At 40.9% G+C, this 12,776-nt stretch overlaps 2 protein-coding genes across 3 annotated transcripts; both read right to left on the bottom strand.

Moving 5' to 3' along the window:
- Window positions 1-2,051: 2,051 nt before the first annotated feature.
- LOC141438142 (uncharacterized) lies at window positions 2,052-3,869 on the bottom strand. Of its 2 annotated transcripts, none has more exons than XM_074101867.1 (3): window positions 3,784-3,869; window positions 2,957-3,172; window positions 2,052-2,510 (listed from the first exon to the last, which is right to left on the bottom strand). In XM_074101867.1, exons 2-3 carry the CDS (start codon window positions 3,100-3,102, stop codon window positions 2,255-2,257), a joined length of 402 nt encoding a protein of 133 aa, XP_073957968.1. In that variant the 5' UTR covers window positions 3,103-3,172; window positions 3,784-3,869; the 3' UTR covers window positions 2,052-2,254. The 2 variants fall into 2 exon arrangements, with proteins under 2 accessions (XP_073957968.1, XP_073957976.1); XM_074101875.1 differs by having other exon boundaries at window positions 3,835-3,869.
- Window positions 3,870-8,435: 4,566 nt separating this feature from the next.
- LOC141438131 (transmembrane protease serine 5-like) lies at window positions 8,436-12,677 on the bottom strand. Its single transcript, XM_074101840.1, is given in 4 exon segments — window positions 8,436-9,140; window positions 10,515-10,764; window positions 11,749-11,887; window positions 11,890-12,677. Coding segments are annotated over 4 exon segments (1,266 nt in total). The 5' UTR covers window positions 12,644-12,677; the 3' UTR covers window positions 8,436-9,017.
- Between the last annotated feature and the right edge of the window lie 99 nt (window positions 12,678-12,776).

Below are 12,776 nucleotides of genomic sequence, written 5' to 3'. Positions count from 1 at the left end.
TTTAATACACCTTAAAACCGTACCATAAAAATAGCGAGCATGTCACAGTGTTGCATAGTCCCCGTTTTGTTCGGAAAAAAGGGAGGACAAAGGTTTCCAAAAGACAAAACTGTCTCAAAACACAGACATTCATTGCCCCGGAACGCATATTTGCCATAATTAATTTCAGATATTGCAAAATATTCACAAAAATATTCTAATTATAAATAAACCCGCGTAGCTCACCCAAAAACTATGAGATTTGACATTTCGGAGACCTCACGCTACACTAGCGCCTCTAGCGGCGAATTCATACGCGATAGCCCTCATTGAAAGGGACAAAGGGCATCGGTACCATAGCTATCTTATAGCTATCTCGTTCTTCGTGCTTTTGAGCTACAAGTGCTCGGTCACGTTTAGGTAATACGTCCTTGACACCCCCAGGCTTGTAAAAAAATTGTAGGTTTTTTGAGACTGTCATTTTGCCTTTCCGGTGTTTGAAGGTACTGTTACATTTTCTTACTCTGTGGTACTGTATTACAGACTTTAAGAATGCATAAAATAAGTTTAATATTTAGGTATTTTGGGATTTGGTTGTTTTGCGATGAAGGTTTTGTGATGTTTAGTTATTATGAGACAATGACATTTTAAAATTCAGTCGTATTAAAAATCCGGTGTTCCGCTAACCCAATATATGACACGGGCGCTACTTTTTAGGGTTCCGTAGTTATAAAACTAATAACACTTATGTGCAGATAACTGATGATCATAACTGGTAAAGTTCATAAGGCATTGAATCCTTGCTGTCCATTACTGGATACTGTGCTGAACGTGTCCATGATTGGTGCCGTCACCCTATTTTGAGATCTAGGTATGTTGGTAATAGGGTATAACGCAATCAAGGTAAAATGAGACCTAACCGATTTTCCTTGTTAATGATTGCGATGTAACTACGACGTTTACTGTGAAACGGGTCCATTGCGGCTCACGAATTAGTCCTTGACCGTATAGGTACCTTGAAGCAGTGAAAAATCAAACTCATCTGTCAACGCAATTTAAGTTTTTTTTTTTTTATTCGACTGGATGGCAAACGAGCAAGTGGGTCTCCTGATGGTAGGAGTCACCACCGCCCATAAACATCTGCAACACCAGGGGTATTGCAGATGCGTTACCAACCTAGAGGCCTAAGATGGGATACCTCAAGTGCCAGTAATTTCACCGGCTGTCTTACGCCCCTCCACGCCGAAACACAACAGTGCAAGCACTGCTGCTTCACGGCAGGATTAGCGAGTAAGATGGTGGTACTTAGTCATTCAAATGTGTATCCTTTTTTTTGCCGTATCTAATTGAAAAACCAAGTAATAATTTTCTAAGGAATTTGTATTGTGTAAGGAATCCTCCAAGTTTATAATAGGTATGTTTTATACCTTAGGCTGCTATTTACTCTTAGGGGCTGTTTCACCATCCATTGATTAGTGTTAACTGACGGTTAAATGTGATGCCGTCTCTATTTGTTTTGTTCGAATAGACGGAGACGGCATCACATTTAACCGCCAGTTAAAACTAATCAATAGATGGTGAAACAGTCACTAAACAACCACAATGCCACTCGAACTATAGCCACCATCGCTCTGCTCGGGTCGCTAAACATCTCGTATAATTATGGCTTGTTTTAGTCCCTTGTTGAACAATCTACTATTGTTACCAGTTTGTCGGCGTGACTTATATGTATATTCATGCCAAGCTTTCTAGTACTAACGGTGTCTGAGCTTAGCCGCGGACTGACGGACAGACAGACAGACAGACGGACGGTACAGATATGGCGAAACTACGTGTAAGGGTTCATAGTTCACTACGAAACCCTAAACACCATCATAGGGTAGGTACTTCCGGTTGTTCTCAATACTTGAAATTTTATATATATACCTACTTACTTAAAGGTAGGTACGTCTTAAAGAGCTAGCTTATATTATAAATTATAATATGTAATAAATAACACAACCAATGAGAAAAGTCTAAAAATCTTATTTTTTTATGTCTGTACATATTTATGTCAATTATCCCTTAAAATAACCCTTTAATGCGTACAGTTTGCTCAAGAGAGGGGCTCTGCTAACACTAGGCACAAATTTACCTACTAGCAATTTCTACAGAACCCTTAGTGCGTGGGTTCTACTTACACATGGCCGATTTTTGTTTTAAATGTATCGTTTTATCACTACCGGCACTATTTTGCCGCACCAGCACGCATGAGAACGCATCTTATATTCTGGCCTTATCGCACTATCCTTGAACCGTCTTTGTACTCCCTATAGACACTTCTCTTCTCCTTGTTCATGTACCGTATAGGCTGGAACAAATACGGACTCGAAGCTGTGCCTTCCGGTTTGACTGAAAAGTCTTCGGATTCTTCGGCCGGGGGAATCTTATTACCATGACTTTTGTTGGTAATGTTGGTAGGGCTGCTTGCCGATATAGCTGGTTCGCTCTGCGCCCGCCGACCGTCTGTTGCATTTGCGCGGAATTCGTAACTGTAAAACAGCCAATCAATCAAGCCGAACCAAACAGTCAAAGACTTGGGACTTTGCTTTGGTTTCTTTACATTTGGCAACTTTTTTAGAATCTCGGGGGGGCAGCGACGCCCTTGCAAACAATCAGCCTAAATCTGGCGCTCGCGATCGCGATAAAATGAACAGATTTCGCATACAAAAACCGGCATTTGTTTGCGATCGCGAGCATCAGAAACGTAAGGCAATACCTTGGCAATACGGCCTCTGCTAACAGACGCTACAATTTCTATGATCAGGCCGTATGTATACTATAAACTCCTATAAAGTGCAAAATTCGAACTTCGTATCTTGCGGTCCCGCTGACTTTTACATTGCTTAATACGAGAATGAGAGGGACGGTACGATACGAACTTCGATGTCGTAGTAGTCCACCTGGTCTAGGACTACGGAACTCGAATACCACTTACTGCCAATCATAATTTCGACCACTCCTGATTGGATTTGGGTCGTCCTTGTCGAATTCTCTCCAAGCTGTCACCCCGAGGTCTATGCTGTAAAGGGTGATGAGGAGGCATCCGACAGCCGCCAGACCCCAAGCGGCGTCTTTCAACATATTCACGAGTTCGGAACAGGGTTTGTGTTATTGGAAATACTTATATTTTTGCTTTTTTTTTCTTATGGCGCTGTCAGATTTGAACAGTCCATCAATGGGAATTTCTATTTACCGTTGTACTCTGAGTTTATCTCTCCGATTTCAACAAAATTGGGAAGGTAGACTCAGTCCATGAGCTGGAAAAACAGGGTCTCCAGATGTGTCCCCAAAATATTGTATCGATGTGTCCGTTTTGTTACGAAAGTTATTAAGAAAAATGCTTAACAAAACGGACACATCCATACAATATTTTGGGGACACATCTGCAGGGCTACTACGAAACTCGAAGATCGTGTCGTGCGGTCCCTCTGATACTTAAGTATAATATTTAATAAGAGAGCGAGAGGGACGGTACCATACGAACTTCGAGTTTTGAGTTTCGTAGTAGCCCTGCTGGAGACCCTGTTTTTCCAGCTTGGAATCATCCGGACTGAGTCTACCTTCCAAATTTTCTTCAAATCGGAGAGATAAACTCAGGGTACAACGGTAGATAGAAATGTCCCAATACGAATATGCAGTGTATATTATGCACCATGCACCAAACAATAATGTGAGCCAAATTTTTAGGTATTATATTTTGGTGGGCGTTTATTTCGTTTGATTATTTTTTCCGTTATCATTATCAATATTAAAAATAGTAACCAGAAGTAGGATTTCGACTTTTTGATGTTTTTTGTTAATAAATATACCTACAAATACTTAAAACTTGATACCTTCTGGTGACAGCGTCATTGCCACACCGCTACCTTGACGCTACCATACGCAACCAACCAACCAACAAGAGCGTTTTCATATTATCCGATCCGATTCGATACATTTTGTTTATTCGACTGGATGGCAAAAGAGCAAGTGGGTCTCCTGATTGATGGTAAGAGATCACCACCACCGATAAACATCTGCAACACCACGGGTATTGCAGCGTTGCCACCCTAGAGGCCTAAGATAGGATACCTCAAGTACTAGTAATTTCACCGATCATACTCTCCACGCCGAAACACAACAGTGCAATAACTGCTACTTCACGGCAGGATTAGCGAGCAAGATGGTGGTAGCAATCCGGGTGGACCTTGCACAAGATCCTACCACCTGCAATATGGCGATGATTTCACATATTTCCGTTAAAATACTTAAAATCGTCCCGATAAGGCCGGCTCAAAATGGCCGCCACGCATCGGGCTCTGCGCACAAAAAGACAATTTTGTTACACGTAATAGCACACATACAAACATTATCGTCCGACAGCCCACGGGCGTCCGATGGTGCCGCCATGCTGTCGGCTCCGATATCCGATATCGGGCCGGACAATGTGAAAGATATATATAATATTTCATACATTTTACATGCCCCGATATCATATCGTCGTCCGATACGATATCGGATCGGATGATGTGAAAACGCTCGAACGTCAAACTAGACATGGGTAATCTCAAACAAAAACTACTAGACACTGGCAAAATTGTCCTCCAATGGACAGAGCCATATTTTTTTAAAGAAACAACAACAACAACTCCGCGAAGTGATCTGACTCACTAGATCCAGCTCCGGTGTCGGTACCGAATCCGCTTATTGAATCCGACTCCTTTATTGACTCCGGTTCTTTCGAGCAATTATTAATTTATCTATGGCCGATCCGGCCCGGCCCGGCTCGGTTCGGTCGGTACCAAGGTCAAGGTACTGAACTGAAGTACCGATTCGTTTCGTCCTTTTGATGTTGAAAAATTCTAAATTGTGTATTTTTTAAAGAACTATGAGCTACTTTAACTGCCTGCCTAGTGATTCGAAACAATATTATGATTGAAAGTCTGTGCCATAAGACCTATTTTTCGTTGCAATTTTTGCTTAATATTTCGTGAAATTAAGCGTAGCCCGCTCCGGTCATATTATATTGTGTTTTAATTATATCTAATTTCTTTCCAATATAACCGAGCGAGTAGTCCGAGTACCGACGTAGGTACCGGCTCACTCAGCGCCCGACCAAAGAGTATATAATCACTACGTTTTAAGAGTCGGAACTCTCATACAAAAACAATACCACGATTGTAGTATGAATTCAGTGTCTTTTTTGTGCCAATATCAAGAAACGAACTGCACAGACTAAACAGGGCCGAAAAAGTCACATTGACAAGTAGTGTTGTTAGGAACAGTCGATATTATCGATATTGTAACAGCATAGTGTTGTGCTTTTTTATCGATATATTGTCAAAAAACGGCACGTAGTGGTGCGCTTTTTATTAATTAAATGATCGAATTAAAGAAAAAAAAGTTGTTTTTTTTAATAATAATTTATTTTCATGTCATGGATCTGTTTTTCTTTACATAGGTAAATACAGTTTCACGTTACACAAGTATTGTATTGTAGTATTGTATTGTCCGTTTTGCACTGCACAGCACTTGTGGAAGGTTGTGCATGTAAATATTCCACACTGGGCAACTCCAAAGCTGAACCTGAAACAAAGTTAAATTTAGCCAGTAGCTTACACTAACTAATGCAAGATAAAATAAAATTGGTACGCACAATCCAATTTTTGTCATATTGCAGGTCAATGACCTATGTTTACCTAGACAACTTTCTTACAATTTCTTGCCTACTTGTCAAATGAATGAAATGAAATGAAGGTGATCTTGGAGTTAGTTGACAATACATAATTTTGTATACCTCTGATAAACAATCTACTTGCCATGCCAAATGTAATGAAATTAATTCTGTAGTTTTTACCCGATTCTGGTGAAGCCCAAAAGGAGGATTATATTTTGACCTGTATGTATGCATATCCATTTCTATCTCCTCTAACTACTAAGCAGCTCAACCTATTTTTAACCCCTAACGCAAAAAGAGGAGTGTTATTACATGAAGTGTACCATAAACACAGACAATACAGAAAAAATGATCAAGTGCGAGTTGGACTCGTACATGAAAGGTTCCGTAAACAGTTCAATAAAAGTTTTTCTGAAAATTCTTCTAATATAAGTTTTTTTTTTGCTGACTGTACTATATGCCCCTGGTTACCAAAGTACTCGTCAAGACGACAAACGAGTCCAAACTCGATGCAGTTGTGTTGTTTATCACAGTGTTCCTATGGCCACCCGCTAGCTTTATCATCAGATCAACTCTAAAATTCTAAATTATGCTATAAGGTATAGATTTTTATCATAGATAGCTTACCTGTTGTATTGTCAGTTTTACACTGCGCACCACTTGTAGAAGGCTGTGCATGTAAATATTCCACACTGGGCAACTCCAAAGCTGAACCTGAAACAAAGTTTAATTTAGCCAGAAGCTTCCACTAACTTATACAGGTGAAATATAATTAGTGTGTATAGCCAATTTTTCTGTCTATTACTAATGCTCTGACCGGCAACTATACTATACACTCAAAATACCTAGCATTATTATTGATGACGAAGCAAATTAATTTATAACATATATTGTATGTAAAAAAAATATGTGCATGTGTATTGATGGTATTTATTAGGGTTATGGTTTATGGGGGCGACTGAAAAACAGCGCCTGTTAGCCAAGGGACTTTGTTCTGCAAGGTGCAGGCATAAGCTGAGTCGCTTTCCCTTTTGATAGTTTGATTGTACTTATTATTTGTTATGTACCTATGTAGAATTTGTAAACAAACTATTAAATCAATATCTTTTATTATTTTATTATTATTATTATAAGATGCAGTAAGTCAAGTTGCAATAGAGATAAATTGAAAATAAAATAAAGTGTTTACCTTGGCTGTTCTTGCCATCTTTAGGGAAACCCTTCAAGAATTTCTTCAGAAAGAGGTGGCATGGGAAGTCCCAATTTTGGTATGGCTTTCTTCTTCAGCCGGGTTTTCGATTTTGTGAAATCTCGTTGCCAACTACTTTCACCCACTGCTTACAACTGAAATAAAATTTAATTGTCGTGATACTATATAATACGAATTGACGTCGGCCAGCCAAATATAACCTCAACACCTATTATCAGATTTATCAGTAACTTTACTTACACATGTTCACTTAGAGGAAATCTAGCAAAGAACATTTTGTTTTCACAATGTTTTTCTTGAATACCACAAATTTCGCATCTCCTCATGTTGAATGGTTTCTTAGTAAAGGACAGCCGTGAAAATAACGGTAAAAACTAGAGTCCTGTCTCGAATAAATGCACTTTAGTGAAAGAAAAGTTAATGCGGAGGAGAAATAATCTCAAACTCAACGCTATTAACAAAACAAAACACCAAAATACACGAAAATTCAAACAGTAAACACAAAATCTCGCGAAGGCGTCCGTTCCCACGCAGCAGATGAAGGTTTGTGGGCTGCCATATAAAATTGAAAAATAGAACTACATTTTTTTCATTTACTTAACTAAAAAAGGATATCCAGTCAGAATTATTTTTATATTGTATTATTTATCTTAGTAATATTTTTGTCCCCCTTTTTTTTTTTTTTTACAGCTTAAAATGTGAAGAATTGCAAATATTATAATTTAAGTGAAATCTTCTAAACACAGATCATTTCATAAATATGGCAACCAATAAGTTATTTTGGAGAGGTTGGTACAAAAAAGTCACTAGCTCCATACATTAGATTTTTTGTATGGAGTTTCAACCCACTGCGCCCGACCAAACGTAATAAGATCCGATCCGATCCGAGCCGAGAGCGAAAGCAGAGCGAGTGAGTGTGACGGCGATCACGAGCCGCTCGATCCGGCCGGACTTGGTCGGAGTTAGTAACTCCGGAGTCGATAAGATTTGAAAGGAGTCATTAAGGGATTCGGATCCGCTTGAGGATCTGACTCTTTTGAATCTTCAGATCCGGATCTACCCATCTCTACGTCAAACGAACCTCACAATACTAACGCCATCTAGTGATCTTCGCCTGTCAGAAACCCTCATTGACGTATTATTAATTACTTTATTACGTTGCTTGCTCGCTCGCTTTATTACTTTATTATAATATGTTCGCGCTAGTATACTCTGTGTTAAATGGTGGCACCTTATTGATTATAGTGGCGAGGGGTGACATTTTTGAGTAGGCAACCTAGAGCAAAAAAAAACGCGCATTTAGATACTACCTACCACCATTTTCGAATTTCGTAGTAAGTAGCCTACAGCACAGAATAAGTAACAGGTTAGTGCAATGAACAAGGGGCTACTATGAAATTCGAAAATCGAAGCTCGTAACGTACCGTCCCTGCCACTTTCGTATTAACTACATAATATAAGCGTAAGCGGGACGACAAGATACGAAGTTCGAATTTTGCACTTCGTAGTTTGGAATTTTATTTATTTATTTATTAAAAAACATTTGCACGGCATTACAGTGATAAACCAATACACCGAGAAACTTACAATGAATACAATAAGTAAAGGCAGACAAAAATCACTTATAGATACTGGATTGTCTAGCATCCATCACCCCACAGTATCGCAAACATTCGGAGGACACATTTGACCAGCGCCCCGCGAGGAGGTCACAGTCAGGTGCTGCCGCCAGCAGTGCGTTGAGCTGCGCCAGCGCGCGCGGCAGCGGCGAGCTCCTGCGTGACACCGTGCGCGCCGTTGGCAGTTGGCACCGCCAGCAGCCCGCGTGCACGTGGACGGAGGGCTATCCGACCCACTTCAGGGACGTACAACCTCAGAGTCTGATTCACGAGTTCAGGGCAATCCGACGCACCACGCAAAATACTACAAGCGGTAACTAATAAGTTAAAGTTGCGCCTGACCTCCAACGAATTAAACTCCAGAGAGCCGAGTAAAAATTTGGTTGGATACATATAAGGATAATACCCGAACCTTTTTTTAAATAAAAACCTTAAGAAGGCTTTTTGGACCTTCTCTAACAATAATGAATATGAGAATGAATGAATGAATGAAACAGCAGTTCGCTTGTGATCATTTATCGTCGATAACAGCTCGTATCCAGGCAGCCTGCCGCGCCACGTGCGCGTACAGTGAGGGCTCGCAGGCGCCGCCGCACGCCTCGTTGTCTCCCATCACTCCCAGCAGCGCACGCGCCTGCACCGAGGGCATAAGAGCTGAAGGGCTACTACGAAACTCGAAAATCGAAGTTTGTGTTTCACCGTCCCTTTCACTTGCGTATTAAATGACAAGCGACAGCGGTACGGCAACATACGAAGTTCGATATCGAAAATACAAACTGAGACATGGATGCACAGAAAAAACCAGGTCCTCAGCAATCCGTGCTGCGTGCTATAACCCCTACACCACTGCTGCAGCTGATCTCTTTGTCCAGCAGTGGTGTAAGGGTTATAGCACGCAGCACGTATTGCTGAGGACCTGGGTTCGATTCCCAGTGCTGGTCTCTTTTTCTGGTTTTTCCGTGCATCCATGTCTCAGTTTGTATTTTCGATATGGTTTCACGGGGTACCCGTAAAAGTAACAAATTTGGAGTTGAAATAAAAAAATACAAAATGACTCCAAAAACCAATCATACGAAGTTCGAGTTTTGCACTTCGTATTCTAATTTTTTAGGGTTCCAGAGCCAAAATGGCAAAAACGGAACCCTTATAGTTTCGCCATGTCTGTCTGTCTGTCCGTTCGCGGCTTTACTCAGGGACTATCAAGGACTAGAAAGCTGTAATTTTGCACGGATATATATGTAAACTATGCCTACAAAATGGTACAATAAAAAAACGTAAAAAAAATTTTTTAGGGTACCTCCCATAGACGTAAAGTGGGGGTGATTTTTTTTCTCATCCAACTCTATAGTGTGGGGTATCGTTGGATAGGTCGTTTAGAACCATTAGGGGTTTGCTAAGACGATTCGTTTCAGTGATTTGTTTGCGAAATATTCAACTTTAAAGTGCAAATTTTCATTAAAATCGAACGTCCCTTCTCCCTTCTAAAATCTAAACGAGTGGGTGGAAAAAAAATTAAAAATCAAGACGGTACTTACGAGGAAAACTATAACGGTTAAGTTTGCTTGAGAATTATTAGTAGTCTAAGAGTAAATAGCAGCCTAAGGTATAAAATATACCTAAACTTGGAAGATTCCGTATAAAATACGAAATCCTTAGAAAAATATTACTTATTTTTTTCGTTATGGCTATGAAACCCTATTTTGGGCGTGTCCGACACGCTCTTGGCCTGTTTTTTTAAACTACCAGCGCTTTCGGAAAGACCATCATTCCAAAGAAGAATGCGCCGCAAGAAACTTGGCAGAATGTCGTTTTTTTTCAAAATAAAATACTTAAACACTACAGTATAAAATAGTATAAATAATAAAAAAAAATTACAAAAAAAGAAAGAACAAGAAAAGAAAAGAAAAAGAAGTAGAAGAGAAAAGAAAGACGAAGAAGAAGAACAAAGAAAGAAAGACTGCCCGTATAATCAGGGCCTGGTGGGTTTTGCCATTGTACAGTAAAATACCTTGTGTTCTGATGGTGATGCCTTCTGTTCGCGGCGCAGCAGTGGCGCCCCCGCGCAGTAGTTACAAACGCGGGCGCGCGCACGCAGCACGCCGGCGCAGAGCGGCGCGGCGCCGCAGCGCGCATGCGCAGCCGGTGCGAGCGGCCTCAAATGCCGCGCCTCAAACGCCGCGCCGCCGCAGTGCCGCAGCGGCAATGCGTGCACCGCGGCAATGTGCACCCGCTTGCCGTACAGACTGTTGTCTATCGATCTTGGAAATAAACATCGGAGATTTCAGGCCGGTTATTTCCATGTCGGTATTGTACGGCCGGGAAATAGTGTCACCCAAAACGTTCGAGTCAAAGACGCAAAAATTCTTCTTTTTTTTTGGACTATGGAACAACCCGTAACCGACCGAACTGTCGTAATGAGGGCTATCGCGTATGAATTTGCCACTAGAGGCGCTAGTGTAGCGTGAGGTCTCCGAAATGTCAAATCTCATAGTTTTTGGGTGAGCTACGCGGGTTTATTTATAATTAGAATAATTTTGAGAATATTTTGCAATATCTGAAATTAATTATGGCAAATATGCGTTCCGGGGCAATGAATGTCTGTGTTTTGAGACAGTTTTGTCTTTCGAAAACCTTTGTCCTCCCTTTTTTCCGAACAAAACGGGGACTATGCAACACTGTGGCATGCTCGATATTTTTATGGTACGGTTTTAAGGTGTATTTAATATGATTTTAATCTAAACTTTGTTTTCACGCCCGTAATAACAGACTTTGAAAGCCATACTTAAAAACCTCACGCAACAGTGCGCCATCTAGTGAGACAAAAAACGATAGCCCTCATTTGGCAATAAAGAAAACTTTCATTTTTTTTTAATTAATTGATGCTACTTAAAAATCTGATATTTTTTTCTGTTAATTAGAAAGGTTATTCCTATTGATATAAAAAGTTTCAAGCGTTCCTAAATTTTCATCCATTCCCCATTGACTCTTTCACCTTTCACTTTGTCACAGTGTAAGAAAATGTACCTACTCTTAGACTTTGACTTTGTCGTCCGTCAATGCTTGGCCGTTTTGTACACTCAGCATTCATCACAGGGTACGTAAGGTAAATGTTCGAGTGCTCGACACGCTGTAATGCTAAATGCCCAGTAGACGTCACCCTGCTGTCATCTCTATTGCTAATGACATAAGATTAAAGATCCCCCGCATCAAGCATGTCCAAACTGTCAAACTTTAAAACTTACCGAAACTTCCCAAATCCAAGTAAATCGAACTGTTCTCCAATTGTAATTTTAAAATAATCCAACATGGTCGGTAGGACTACTGCCGTCCTTCCAAGCGGCTGCTCCGATTTCAATAACGCCAGGTCGTAGCTCTTATTCCCCCCCCATACAGCGGATGGACCCTCACGTCCGACACGGGATGCGACTGGCCCTGCACCGCCTCCCCATAGTTATCCAAAATTACGAATGAATCCAACGAGTCCACTTCTTCGATCGAATCTAAACAGCTGGCAGCGGTCACCGTCCAATGATCAGAGAGAACTGTCAGGATACAGCCAAATGTTATGCCGCTCGGTTTTACCTTCACAAGCGCTAGGACCACATCTCTGTCTTCTGGACTGGCTAAATCACCGTCTAGCATTTCTTCTATTTCTGAATCTGGTGCTTCATCATCCCCGTAATCTGCCTCCACGGGTTCTGTTGCACTGTAGTTTGCGGTACATTTAGTCGAACGTGTTGTGGCTTGGTCTTTAGCAACAGGGTATACTGCCGTGCATTTAGTAGGCCTTATAGTAATACCATCAGGCAGAGTTCTTACTGTCGCAGTAGACTTCGTATGCTCAGTTGGAGACGTATCTGGACGTTTTGTAGACTCAGAAGCAGGGTTTGTTTCTGTTGAATCTGGGGTCGATGGTAGACCTGGCGTCGTTTCGTCTGAATCTGTGTAAGCCTTTGTGGTAGGTGGTTCGTTTGTCGCTCCTTTGCAGGATATTAGATGTAGTATCAGGAAGACCAGGAATACAAGGAACAGGAGCAGCAGGATGCCCTCGACGATGGCCAGGAGTGTTTCCGTACGAGTGAACGACTTGCACCAACCTTTAAATTCTTTGCAGCATTCCCGACAAAATTTTGACATATTTTCATAGCTGGTGCAGGCACGGCCGCGTAGATTTCACTTTGAACCGTTTATGATTGTAAATACTCGATGGTACCTAGGTACGATAAAGTTATGAATGCTGATTGATATTAATTAATTTATACGTATTTAA

Source organism: Choristoneura fumiferana, chromosome Z (genome assembly GCF_025370935.1).
Source record: "Choristoneura fumiferana chromosome Z, NRCan_CFum_1, whole genome shotgun sequence".
Classification (NCBI taxonomy): domain Eukaryota; kingdom Metazoa; phylum Arthropoda; class Insecta; order Lepidoptera; family Tortricidae; genus Choristoneura; species Choristoneura fumiferana.
Note: the sequence above shows the minus strand (reverse complement) of the source record. Positions and strands in the feature narration are given on the sequence as shown.